This window comes from Lagenorhynchus albirostris, chromosome 5, assembly GCF_949774975.1.
Source record: "Lagenorhynchus albirostris chromosome 5, mLagAlb1.1, whole genome shotgun sequence".
NCBI classification, from domain to species: domain Eukaryota; kingdom Metazoa; phylum Chordata; class Mammalia; order Artiodactyla; family Delphinidae; genus Lagenorhynchus; species Lagenorhynchus albirostris.
In genome coordinates this window covers 26,871,608-26,886,204 of record NC_083099.1, presented here as the reverse complement: position 1 = coordinate 26,886,204, position 14,597 = coordinate 26,871,608, and the positions used below count along the sequence as shown (strand labels likewise).

General features: G+C 40.1%; 1 protein-coding gene across 1 annotated transcript in view; it reads right to left on the bottom strand.

Annotated features, from left to right (window-relative positions):
* The window catches only part of COPB2 (COPI coat complex subunit beta 2), a 31,093-nt gene extending 25,280 nt beyond the window's left edge, over positions 1-5,813 (bottom strand). Inside the window, exons 1-2 of the mRNA XM_060149737.1 lie at positions 5,710-5,813; positions 1,252-1,389 (exon numbers count right to left, since the gene is read on the bottom strand). Of these exons, the coding sequence (XP_060005720.1) occupies positions 1,252-1,389; positions 5,710-5,712 (141 nt within the window). The 5' untranslated portion in view covers positions 5,713-5,813. The remainder of the gene's footprint in view (positions 1-1,251; positions 1,390-5,709) is intronic.
* Positions 5,814-14,597: the final 8,784 nt, after the last annotated feature.

Here is a 14,597-nt window from a genome sequence, read left to right as displayed (position 1 = left end):
ATAAGGGAAGTACACCAGGGCTTTAGAGCACAACTATAGTGAAATGACAGAGCTGAGAAATGGTTAAATGGAGCTGACAGAGGGGACTCCAGGGAGCATCAGGAAGCAAGGTGGCGGTGGAGCAGGTACCAGTGTATCTGCTAAGCATAAAATCTGAAAGGTTTTAAACACACGGAGAGAGTAGATCCTCCCCCCGACCCCACCCACACAAAAGCAGTTAACAAGCATACTCTCCGCATCAAGGCAAAAGGAATTCACAAGATAAAGATTTGAAGTCGCTGGACAGAAATTCTGAATTAGTGATATACTGATAAAAGGAAAGTTTATTATTCACTAGGTCAACAAATAATTACTGAGCCCTTACTGTGTGTCAGGTAATGTCATAGGCACTGGGATACAGCAGAGATCAAAGTGTTAATGTGAATAAAATGTCACTGGTGGGACTTGGCTGACTGTGTAGTCCTTACTGTTTCATTAGAGTGATATAAGCTATAAGGGTGTTTTTAGGTTTACTCCTGAACTTGGTTCCCTAAGGCCTATTTTTGCCATCTTAAGTTCCTCAAATGTGAATTTTATCTGGATTTTAAGAACTTAACCTTGGATGTTGGGGATAATTACTGTATAAATAGACTCAAAACTATGATATGTTCTGTACTTTGAAAGAAAAAGATTAAGGATGGCCAACAAAGACTGGAAAAGATAAGACAAACGAAGCTGAAAGACCTATTATTTACTCAGATGAAAGCATTTAAGGGAAATAATCTGTAAAAGGCACATTCTCATGTGTAATGAAAAGCTGACTACAAATCTCTCTCTGATATAATCTATAATTTGTATGGCTGACTGGAAGTTACCTGCATCATGCATTACAGTGAGCACTTGGGGACAATTTAATAAAAGTAAAAATCCCATTCTTAAGATGGTTAGAATACTCACTGAACGGAAAATTAAGTACCATTAAATACTTTCATCTAGAGCAAGTGATCTTATATTGGTGTCAGTTTCCTTAATTTCAAAGTAGAGCTAATACTACCTATCTCAGAACTTAACACTTAAATATTGGATATAATGAGCCCAGACAGTTTCTCCCACAAGCTCTACCCTCATAAATGTTAGTTTATTAAAAATACTTCTTACTAATTTTATTTAAGAAAGCAGTAGGCATACACTACTGAACTCTGTTATATTTCTTCTCTTCCACTGTAAACAGATTAAGATGGTATTTCTAATAAAGTCTTTAAAAATTCCTACCTGTGTTTCATGATTCCAAACACACACACTGCCATTGTAAAGACTCGCCAACATCCACGGCTCTGTAGGATGCAAATCCACACTCTTAACTCGATCAGATCGAGCAGTTAGCCTTCTCTTGATATCCAGTCGCAGAGGCTAAGGACAAACATAAAAAACAAACAAACATTAAATTGCTATGCCAAATAAAACATGCGTGAGATCTTAACTAAAAACAGTGCATTAACATGCCTACAAAACAATTCAGTTTTTACTTTGCTAAATTACAGACCCAATTTGAAGTCTAAAGCACCTACTTATTCACTCACATATACAAAAAAAATGAGTATTTAAGAATTTTTAATTTGTAGCAGCACTTGTCAGACTTTTTGGTCTTAGGACACATTTACAGTCTTTTTTTTTTTTTTGCGGTACGCGGGCCTCTCACTGCTGTGGCCTCTCCCGTTGCGGAGCACAGGCTCCGGATGCGCGGGCCCAGCCGCTCCGCGGCACGTGGTATCCTCCCAGACCGGGGCACGAACCCGCGTCCCCCGCATCGGCAGGCGGACCCTCAACCACTGCGCCACCAGGGAAGCCCTACAGTCTTAATTTTTGAGGACACTAAAAAGCTTCTTTTTAGGTAGATTATATTTATTAATATTTACCATGCTAAAAATTAAAATTGAGACATTAAAATATTTCTGTATTAATTCATTTTCAAAAATGAACTAAACCCATTACATGTTAACTTAAGTAAGATATTGTTATGAAAACTAACTATAGTTTCAAAAGAAATTTAGTGAGAAGAGTAGCAATGTTTCACATTTTTGCAAAACTCTTTAAATTCTGACTTAATAGAGGACATTTGTTTTCCCATATCTGCTTCAGCCCTCAATATGTTGTGATATATTGTTTTGGTTGATGTATATGAAAAAAACCCAAAAAAACCAAAACACAAAAACCTGGCTCACAGATACTGAGAACAGATTGGTAACTCCCAGAGGTGGAGTGTGGAAGAGGGAGAAATGAGTGAAGGGGGTCAAAGGGTACAAACTTCCAGTTATAAAATAAGTAGGTCATGGAGATGTAATGTACAGCACAGTAGTTAATAATACAGTGTTGCATATTTGACAGTTGCTAAGAGAGTAGATCTTAAACGTTTTCATTGCAAGAAAAAACACATTTTTGTAACTATGTATGGTGACAGGTGTTTAGACTTATTGTGGTGATTGTTTCACGATATACACAAATATCAAATCATTATATTGGACACCTAAAACTAATATAATGTCATATGTCAATTATACCTCAATTATTTTTTTAAAAAATTGAGTTCTTCAGAGAAAAGTATTAGATTTATTTTGGCAATAATATCAGGAAATGCTAGGCAATGTAATGTGGGATCAATAGGGGTTATATCCATGTCCATGAAGGGCTTTGGAGCCAAATGGGAATGTTTATAATGTTTTAATGTATTTAAGTTACAAGAACCAAACGGAAATTACAATTTTAAACCGAAGCTAAAATACTCTCTCGAGTCATAAAATACTAATAGTTTAAAACAGCCTTTTTCAACCTGGATTCCTCATCTAAACCACAGAAAGAAAATGATCTGAATAACTACTTTCTCAATTCTCCCAAGGATACCTCTCTAGGAGAAAAGTTAACTCATTATATATAATGATGGCTTAGGGCAGTAGTCTTAATTCTCTCTTGGAAGCAGATCTGAGGAAGACTGATTTAAAATATATTTCTCCTTCAACAGGTTTTACACACAACCTCAAAGTTTATTTGGCAAGTTGCGTTATCATCCAATTTTTATTTTTGCGATCTTCCATGATGATCATGAATTGGACAGAAATTTAACGTTACTTTTCTACACAAATGAAGACTGCTACATAATTTCCGCAGAGATAATTTCCTGAGACAAAGCAAACACCTCACAAGGCTTTTATTCATCGTTTTGGATCTCTATCAAATCTGGGTCACTGACTGCTTCGAACCTTGCTCTGACTTCTATACAGGCCTCCCTCACTTTTGGCAACAACCTACACCTCTTACTTCCCTTTAAAAGATCCGAGTTCTCTGGCTCTTCTCTTCAATAGCCACAAAAATGTTTCCACTGTCTTACTTTCTTCTCCATCTCAAACTTGCTACTTTCAAACCATCATCTTCACATACCTTGCTGAAGCAGGACCTCTTACTTCACCCATTTCTGAATTTTGTCCCATTAATTATCATCACAAATGTTAACTCTTTTTTTCTGGTCTCTTCAGAGTCAGCAAACATTATGTGTCTATTATATGCCAGGAAGCACGGTGGAGGCTTTTTCCTCTAGTAAATGAGGAAACTGTACACTTATAAACTATGTATATTTTACCATTAAAAATATTTTAAATGCTTGATTACTGAGTAAAAGTGATGCTTCAGGAAGGTGGTCCAGGGGACTGAGCAACCCCAGTATAACTCTACATACCCCCAATGCACAATCTCAGTTCAAAAAGCACAGCCAAGAGCTCCTGCTGTATTTCTCCCAAGATTTTAGTGCCTACTTTGAATGAGACATTGTACTAGGCACTGTGGAATACAAAATGAGTAAGGTACTCATACTGCAGCCTTAACTCTAAATGTCTCCTTATATCTCCCAAAAGCTGGATGCATTTAGGACTCAGCTTAAATGCTACTGCCACTACTATGATCTTTCAGATTACCCTACCAGAAGCATCCTTTCCTACGGGATCCTACAGGTTTTAATTTTAACATTTAACATTTGTGCACATGTCTGTTTTTGCTTTCTAGAACAGATGCTACTTAAGGGCAGGGTCACTGCTTATTCATGTGTTTATCTCCACAGCATCTTATATATTTGGGTATAGAGGTTTAAGTACAGACAGTATAATCGAGGTCTAAAGAATCATGATGGACTCAAACTTCAGTTCCACTACTCATTTCAAACGTACAACAGTGGGTAAATTTACTTAACCCTCAGGTTTGAAAAATGTAAAACCATTGACTATTATCTACCGCTTAGTATAATGAGAATTAAATTCAGTGTTAAACAGAACAGTGCCTGGCCTATTGTAACCACTCCATAAGCATTTATAATTCACTCTCCCAGGTGCTGTGAGAATTAGGAGGCAAATGTTTAGCAAAATCCATGGCACATAGCGAACACTCTATGGTAAATGAGTGAATAAATAAATTCACATTTTGTAGTTATATAAAAGATTTTAAATGTGTTAAAGAATGAAATATGTAATTATAAAAATACTCTTAAACATTGCAAAAGAAAACTAAATTAGGCAGATGCAAGGGCTGTTTCCAAAAATGTCCAGTGCTGAAAGCACAGCACACCCCAGAGCAGGTGGTTGGTAATACGAGGGGGCATAATTAAGTGACTTCAGTATTGTTCAGAGGCTCTTAACCTGGGAACCCAATAAAGTTCATGGATGAGGATTGGGGGGGGCGGTATCTGTGAGTGAACCCACTAAAACACAGCGTGCTTCTCTATGCATTTTTCTGGAAGTATCCATAATGTTCACAAGTTTCCCCAGGAAATCAACTTGTTGTAGTTAAAACTCTGCAGCAATGAGCCTTAAACTAACTTGATTTTAAGTTTTTATTTATTTTTTTTCCTTTAACAGCAAGGCGAGGAACTTGGACTTATCAATCCCTACGGTCTTCAAGCTCCAAAATCCTCGAACCTGTGCTTCCTAACAAGTGAAGAAAAGCAGGAAAATGTTTAAATACAAAATATTGAATTTCTTACATCTTTTTGGAAAGAAATTCTCACACTATCATACTGTTTTTCTTACTATTATAACTCTTTTGTGCAAAAGTATTTTAGAGCATATTTGGGGGTGATAATAAAAAATGCTGTCATGACTGTCATTCTTATCAGCCGCTATATTTGCAAATGAAGAAAAACACGCCAACCAGTTTTATAAACAACTCCCCAACTCTTCGTTTCTCCCTAGAAACTTAAGCTGGGGTCCCAAAGCATCTGAAATTCCACTCTTGACTCTCTATGCATTTTATTTACTTTTTTGGGGGGGGGGCTTGCCTGTTTAAGTTCGTAGTTTGCGGTCAGCACATACTATACCAGAACAAACCCAACATGACTGCAAAATCAGCTGTCGTCGTTTTAAAGGCACAATGAGGCAGTTTCGCCAAAGCCTTCTACGGAGTTCAACGTTTTCAGTCTCTTCTATTTCCCTACACCAAGGATCCCGCTGCAGACCGCACGACCTCTGGCAAACGCCGTAAGCACCGGAGGAGTCAGGGACCCCTCAATTCCAGGCACTGCCTCCTCAAACCACTCCCTCCCAGAGTTCAAACTGGACCAAGACCCCGCAAGGCCTGAGGCGGCGGCCGCAACGGGAGCGCAGGCCGCTGCTGACTACGGTCCTCAGGCCAGGAGCCCCAGGAATTGGCCTTGGCCGCAGGGGCCCCACTCCCTCCTGCAGGGCCTGGACCTACCATGGCTCCGTTGGTCCGAGCCCGGGCGCCTTTACTCGCTGCGAACGAAGCAGTCCGGGAGAGACCCACCGACCAGCCGACCGGCCGACTGCTTGACGTGGAACTTCCGGGAGGAGTTCTCGCGATAGAACTCGAGTCCAGGGTCCGAGCGCCTGCGCAAACGCGGCGCGGGGGGGCTGACGATTCCCAAGCCCCGCCCCAATTTCCAAGGCAACAGGGCCTCCTAAATGGCCTCGAGCCCACCTGGCGCTGCTGGGGACGTGGGGGTGTGGCCTCCACTATCCGCTGCAGTGTCCTGGGGCTGCTGAGCTTGTACGAGAATCAGAAAACCGCGAGTTAAATGAGATGAGGAAAAGCGAAATGCTTCATCCGAATGCTAACGGCCGGAGAAACTCCCCTATAGTGGAGTTGTGTCGCAGGGGCTGAGAAGCGCTGTGAAGCTTCCTCTGATTCTGGCTCTGAGGAGAGGGCGGGGAAGAGAAGGGAAGGCGAAGCTAGGCTCTAAGCCTACTGTACTCTGGTGGACCTGAGAACGAGGCCCAGAGAGTCCTCTGCGGGGCCTGCTCGGGGCCCTGATTGAGGCTGGAAGGATGTGGGCCGGTTTCTGGGCTGAGCTTCAGGCATTGGTGGTCTGAGGCCTGCGAAGAGTCTTCAGCTCTGGAGCTCCCCAGGATATGGGAGTATCCGACCCTGCAGGATCTCCTTCTATTGAGCGTCGACCGCGTTGTTCATTCATTTATAACTATTTATTGATCTTCGGCTGTGTGCCAGAATACTTCCCTCTCAAATCTTCACATCGAATCTGAATTATCTCCATTTTACTGATGAGGAAGCTAAGGCTCAAAGAAGTTAAGGGTCCCCGCCAAGGCCACACTAAATGGTAGAGTCAGGATTTGATACCAGACTGATAAGTCCTCCAAGTCCTGTGCTCTATTACACCAAAATATATCTTCATTAAGGTAGTTGAACTCTAGAATAAGGACCTGAGCCATAGCGGTTGCAAAGTAAAGTGCTAGAGCATTTGCCTACCCGCACCCTCTTCTCGCCTTTTTATTTTTATTTTTTTTAATTTTGTTTATTTTTGGCTGCGTTGGGTCTTCGTTGCTGCACCCTGTCTTTCTCTAGTTGCGGCGAGCGGGGGCTACTCTTCGTTGCGGTGCTTGGGCTTCTCACTGTGGCGGCTTCTCTTGCTGCGGAGCACGGGCTCTAGGCACGCAGGCTTCAGTAGTTGTGGCATGCAGGCTCAGTAGTTGTGGCTCACAGGCTCTAGAGCACAGTCTCAGTAGTTGTGGCGCACGGGCTTAGTTGCTCCGCGGCAGGTGGGATCTTCCCAGACCAGGGCTCAAACCCGTGTCCCCTGCATTGTCAGGCAGATCCTACCACTGCGCCATCAGGGAAATCCCTTCCCACTTTTTAAAATAAATTTATTTATTTTAAAATTTTATTTTATTTTTTAAACACCGTGGACCAAGTAACACTTGCCCTTTTGCTACATATAAACGTGTACCTCAGGCCTGAGAGTAGCCTTGGGGGTTTTTTAGACCTCTAGATTATCAGAAAGAAAAAAAAAAAAAGGTGTGTGTGTGTGTGTGTGTGTGTGTGTGGAAAGTAATATTCAGAGGGAGACATATGGACTCTGCATCAGGTAATTTGCCTTCAGTAATTTGCCTTTAGCAGGAGTTTGTTGCCAATGTGACCTCTTTGTGGGTCTTAGTTTTCCTCATCTTAAAAAAAAAAAATCTTTGTACACCGCTAGGCACCCAAGATGCTGAGTCCCGAAGTATCACACTCACTTTGACTATATATTTTCTCATTTTTTTCCATGGCAGTTAACCAACATTAAGTTCTGGAGTTGTGCATTATAAATTCATTCTTCTTTCAGATATTACATAATGAATTTGTACTGTATCCAAAGCACTATACTAGGTGCTGCCTGAAGATTATACCTGTAAAAATTTAGTCTTGGATTTGGGTTGAAAGGAATTTCACTTTAAAGAAATAAGATTCTCAAATATGAACTAATACATAAAATAACATTAAATATATGTGTGTATATTCCTGTGTGTTCAACTGTGGGTTTAAAATAAAATCTTTTGTTTACTCTTCAGTTTAGAGAAGACTAGAAGGTAGAAAAATAAGTCTGGGAAAGAAAAGAAATATGGACAAGCTTAGCAAATTGGGAAAGGGTTTCCCAAGAGTTTGAGTGCAATTGATCAACAGATCTTAAAGTCTTACCTGGTCAGTTTCTAGGATGACTGTTTCAACCCTGCCTTTTTGCTGCTGCTGGGAGAATTCCAAGTGGAAGTTCAGCCAGCAGTGTCTCTGTCAGTACTCTACATACACCCTTCCCTCCCTATTCTATTCCCACCCTTTCATGAGAAGTTGAGGAAGTGAAAATAATTCCTTGAGGAAAAGTCTAGTTGGTATTTTTAAAATATATACATGTCTCATCACTTAGCAAAGTGGTGAGTAGGAGAATGAATAAGAACCTAGTTTCTCCCTTCAAAAGGGTTACAATTTATAAGAAGTACCAATAAAATACTCAGGATAAAATAACCAGCTGGGGAGATAATTTTCATAAAGGAGGCAGAATTTGAGGTGGACCTTTGGACCACAAAAATCCAGTTTGTTTGGAAAATGGTATTCATTTAGAATGGCAGTGAGGGAGAAGGCTGGAAATGAAGGATGGGGCTAAAATCTGAAAATTTAATAGGGAGGAATTGGGCTTTGATTCAGTAAGCACTCGGGAACAATTAAGCCAGAAAAAAACATGTTCATATATGCCCTCTATAAGATTTATCTTTTGTTGATGTGTATGAAGAAATGGATTGGAACAGTGAGATACTATACAAGTTTGGAGGAAGTGGGTGTGGAAATAATAATATTGAATAGATTTCATTGAGTGCCCAATTTTGTACCCAGCATCGAAATATGCACTTTGCATACTGCAATTCATATAGTAATACTGAAAGATAGCCATTATTTTCTTCAACTTATAGATGAAACACTGAGGCCCAAATGAGTTGAGTAAATATGCTCCATGCCACACTGCTCAACAGTTGGTGACATACTTGAGATCTGAACCCAAGTTTATCTCCAAAATGAATGCTCTTTTTACTGGACTGTGAGTTCTTCCTTTCTCACTAAGAAGCTAGAATCAACAGGGTACACAAATAATTTGCATTTGTTTTGTGAGTTAGGGAATTGGGAGGCATCCTAATGCTCGTGTTTTGAAAATAGTGAACCCAGAGGAATATCTTTAATTAGAGGAAGAAGTGGAGCCGGTAAATGACACAGTAAAGGAACAATTTGAATAAGGCAGCAAGGAAAACTGTGTGCCACAGAAGGGAAGGGAGGTAGAATATAATAGGGTGACTAGCAGTCTAGATGGCTTTAGAGAACTTAAGGAAACTCGGTATTTGGAGAAAAAAAACTATTGTCAGTGAATTAGATGATTATGAGGACACTAGTAGCCTTAAAAAAAATTTTTTTTTCAGTTGAGTAATGTTAGGGGAAGCAGGTTTGCAAGGGATTAAGAAAGGATTGGATGATAAAGAAGTGGAAGTGGTGGGTATAAACTATTTTACCAAAAGTTTAGTCATGGAAAGACAAATGTTGATGTCCTACTGAAAGCGGATTGATTGTTCCTGTATTTGGGGTATAGTTGACGTTAATTACTTCATGAGGACGCTCCACATGGATGCATGCAACTGAATGGACCTTCACAGTATGAGTTAGGAACTAGCCAGACAAGTGTCAAGAGGGTATATGTAGGGCATTTTAAGTGGAGAGACTTGAGAGTTCGATTTTTCCAGAGAACTAAAAGTAGTTTGGCATGCTTGGACCAGAGAGTAAGAAGGGGGAGGAGTGAGAAATGGGACTAGAAAGATAGATGACGCTCAGATCCTTGAAAGTCCATGATTGCCAGTTTAAGAAGTCTGGACTTTACCCTGAAGGACCTAGGGAAGCACTGAAGAATGTTAAGTGGGGTAATCTTCATGCTCTATTATTGATTCATCATTCCATGTCAGTTACTTTCCCTATTAAAGGAAATGTTAAGGTTCTCAGCTGGATTTCTGCATGAAGTGAATGAAAGTGGGAGTCTTGACCACATAATCACATACTAACCAGCAGGAGACTGAATTGAATTGGAGAACCACTGAGTTGTCTTCCAAGAAGAATGAAGCTTAATAAGGTTGCCTGACAGAGGCAAAGCTTTGACGGATTGAAAAGCACTGATCAACTACAATGTGCTGTACACTTTGTATGATTACGTTCTCAGAATTTAAAATCTGTTAAATTTACTCCGTGTGAGTTTGACGTGGGATTTGGGATAGAGGGAATGTTCACTTTTGTGTACTTGAAAGTGTAAATATCCAGATTGTTAGTCATGTTTTTGACACGAGTATATTTTGCCTTCTTAAAAATGGCATTCACTCTATGTCTTTTTAATAAACCTATTTAGAGGAGGCAGGGTTTAAAGTGAGCTTTGAATGAATGAAGGCAGTGATTTCATAGGTAGCAATTGCTGGACATTGTAAATATGGCAGCAGAGTTTTGGGACTTGGTCATTTAGTGACCTCCATAGTGGTCCACACCCTGGACATTCTATATCCAGCTCTTCACATGTGGAGTGCTAAGACAACCTGTGGTTAAGTCATGCCCAGCAGGTTCTGGAGACTTCTTTGACTCAGGGTTGTCTTGTGGAATGAACTCTCTGGGTCTCAGTTTCATTACCTGCAAGATAATGTTGGAAAAATGAACTCTAAAGTCCCTTTCTACTCCAAGTTTCTTTAGAATTTTGAGTCTGTGATTCTATATTTTCGTCAAATGAAATGGGCAAAGGGAGTGGCTGCAGGATATATTAGACATTTTTTACTTCATTCATGTGCCAGTGAAGTAGTTCTTCCTGCATATTTTATAGTAGGCATTGCTCTTTTTCTCAGGAAGCCACCTTAAATCAGCAAATGTTTGTTGAGGCTTTATTATGCTTGAAACAGTGCTGTATAAATTTGAGGGTCCTGGAATTCAGGGCAAGGAGCCTGGTGGGTGTGAGGGGACCAGCGGCAGAGGCCCAAGTGTGCATGGTATGCAGAGGTCCTGGGGGGACATTCTCTGACAATCAATGCTTAACTTTCTTTCCAGAGAAAAGACTTTACAAAGTTTTATATAAGCAAATTGAGAGGTTTAGAGCAATGATGTTTCCTTAAGAATTATGTGCTTGTAAATGATAGTGCTGCATATAAATAAATGAATAATAATGACAAATAGCCTGGATATCTGGCACATAGCAGTTACCTTTAAATTAATTGAAAAAAATTTAATGTAAAAGTGAAATATCTGGAGTGACAAGGCACTGCACAGTATAATTTCGATCAAATTGCCTTATTCCACTGTCTTCTAAAGAATTTGTCAGCCCAAGTTGATCTAAGGGCATTACTGACTTTGAATTCAAATGTAGTTCAAGCTCCAAGTTTTAAAGTCCTTGAGCTCTGAACTCATGATATGGTTTTGTACCTGAAGATGATAATCCAAATTATACTGAGCTGTGCTGCTACAGGACTTTTCACTTGATGTCAAAGCAACTTCATATTGATAATGCTTGATCCAGTCATTAAAATCCAAATATAGGAAGAAGAAAGTGTTTTCTTTGCTAAATATGGCCATACTTCGGTGCATCTGACAGTGACAATGAATACGGAGATAACTTTATCCTGGAAAGATTTATATATAAAGTGAATGTTAATTGGATCATATATATATATATCCATGCATACAGACATACAGACATACATATATAGGTAAAGTCAATATCTGAGGGAGGTAGAAAAAGATTACAGGTGCTTTTGGTTATATTTTCTAACTTTTCTATTATAAACATATACTGTAATAAAGAAAATAAATTACTTTATGCAAATATAAAATGTAGCAAAGGAGCTTGTCATTTAAAGGAAGCTTAGTTTGAATCTGACTATAAAGCAAAGAAATACCTCTTATTTTCTGCATAAATCTTGATTTTCATTTTATAAAGCCCATTTGAGGTGCAACAAAATGGTATGGTCATATCCAGGAGTGAACAGTTACCAAGGTAGAACATGCTATCCCTGTTTGAGGGTTTTGAGAAAGGATTTTTTTGGTAAGGTGTGTTCCTGGTAAAACTAGACAAGAAGGCAGCTTTGTTGAAAGGTTTAAAGTTGCAAGGGAGAAAGGTGAGGCAGTGATCAGGGAGCAGGGGAAGGATGAGACCCACTAAGGAGACTGGTGGAAGGGCTGGAAGGGCTCATGTTCAGCAGGTATGTATTTGTATGTCAACAAATGTATTCATGTACCAGTTATTAGATAGCTGCTACCTTGACTGACTCCACCATCCTAGCTGAAGCTGATCAGGTCTCTCCCCTGGGTCTCTCCCTATTGTGGGCATGAAAGGGATAACAATTTACACTGCAATAGGCCCCCAGGCCCCTGATCTTGTGCAACAGCCAGCATCTAGTCTGAGATTAGACAACTCTTCTGATTGATGAGTGCTGGTGCCTGAGTACTGTTAAGTATTTTGAGCATCAACCCTGCCTGTAAGGTAAGGATAATGAACTTGATGCATCTATTTGAGGAATCAATGAAAGGAGAAAGCAGGTATTTTACACTGACGAGCTATCTTCACGGTAGGGCAAATAAGCGTAATTGGTCTTTGGCAGACACTTCCAACCTTTCAGGTACCCTCTTCTCCCTTCCCCACCAACTCTGTGTGTGGTTACGAGGACTTGTTCTATGACTTTCTCAAATATCGGACTGATAAACTCATCACCTAGCCCATTACTTTAAAGTGCAATCAATCAACATGGGTTTTTCAAGCCTCTCTCAGAGTGTCCAGAATTTTACAGGGGACCACACTGTAGGAAAGGGGACCAAATTCATTTTTGAATGGTATTTTTTTTTGTGGTTGTATATAGAATTCTAGGTTAGCACTAATTTTCTTTGAGCATATTAAAGCTGTATCAGTCTACCCTTTTCTGACTTGCTGTTAAAAGTCCTTTGTCAGTTCCTCCTTTGATGATAAATTTTTTCTCTGGTTGCTTTAAGATTTTCTCTCTGTCTTGGTTTTCTGAAGTTTCATTATGAGTTGTTGAGGCATGGGTTTTATTTTATTCTGCTTCGGATCCACTGAGTGTCTTAAATCTGTGAATAGGTATCTTTCATCAGTTCTGAGAAATTCTCAACCCCTATCCTCTTTTCCCTCTTTTGTCTCTTCCTGGCATGCCAAAGGTAGAACTTTGTACCGCATTCTCCACATCTTCTACACACTTCTGTGTATTTTTTCCATTTTCTTCTCTCAGTCCTGCATGCTGTATAAGGTCTTCTGCCCCACCTTCCAGTTCATTACTTCTCCCTCATAGTGTCAGTATGTTGCAAACGTGATTATTGAGTTTTAAATTTCAATTACTATCTTTATTTTTAGTTTGGTTCTTTTTTTCAGATATGGTATGTAACTTTTCATAGTCTCCTTACAGTTCTTTTCAAGGTTGTCATTTCCATAAACATGGAAACCTGGGTTTTTAAACCTGGCTCTAACAGCAGAAGTCTCTGCGGGTATATTTCTTCTGTCTGTCATTTTGCTGGTTCTTGTTCCCTTTATGCTTAGTTATCTTTGATTGGATAACTGGTCACTGTCTTTCAATTATTTTGGGGGGTACTCTGAAGCCTAGTTTGAATGTGTCCCCCTCCAGAGAGGTTTCATTTTGGTTTTTCCAGGCACCTGATAACAATTTAGATCTCTTCACAGCGAATTCATGGCTTAAACGCCTCAGGCCCACCCAGGCTAAGTGTGCCCACAGTGCAAACCCACAACAGGGTATTCTTTTTTTTTTTTTTTTTTTACATCTTTATTGGGGTATAATTGCTTTACAATGGTGTGTTAGTTTCTGCTTTATAACAAAGTGAATCAGTCATACATAAACATATGTTCCCATATGTCTTCCCTGTTGCGTCTCCCTCCCTCCCACCCTCCCCATCCCACCCCTCCAGGCTGTCACAAAGCACCCAGCCAATATCCCTGTGCCATGCGGCTGCTTCCCACTAGCTATCTACCTTACTGCGTTTGTTAGTGTGTATATGCCCATGACTCTCTCTCGCCCTGTCACAGCTCACCCTTCCCCCTCCCCATAACCACAACAGGGTATTCTGTGGCTACAAATTCTTGAAGACTTTTTGTCCCTTTTCTTTCTAATTCTTTTGCCTTGCTTATTGCCATGGCAGGCTTTCCTGCAGTCCCTTGATGTTGAGGGGTAGGGAAGGCAGATTTAGATCTGGTTTAGCCTCAATCTGTGTGTCTATTAATTTGGGGAAATTATAAGACTTATGTCCTATAAGACTCTGCAGTTTCTGTGGGTTCCAGGCCTTGACTTGTGCCCATCTAGCCCCTCGTGCCCACAGCAGTAATGACAGATGATCTTAGGGGCTTCGATCATCCAATAGTCTTCCCGCCATTTCTATAGCAGGCTTTCATCCAGATACTGACCTGGAAGTTCTTTATTGTGTTTTCAAATCTTTGATTATTTTAAGGTAGTGGTGTTTATTTAAATCTATTTTAGCAGTAGTTTTTACTGTTGTTTTCAGCAAGAGTTTTGATCTGAGTAAACCAGCTTGCTATTAACAGAAACCAGAAGCCTCGAGAGAGTTTATAATTGGGTCTTAATGAAGGCATTTTGAGCATGAAAAACAAAAACGATGAGAAATTATCCCGATTTAGAATGGAGGAAAGAGATCTAGGCTGAAATGGCAAGAAGCATATGCCAACTCTGTGCTTTTAAAGGAGGTGAGATAGAACCCTTCACAGTACTCCTGAAAACTGACCCCACTATGGGTGATGTGGCAGGAAAACATTTTGACATATT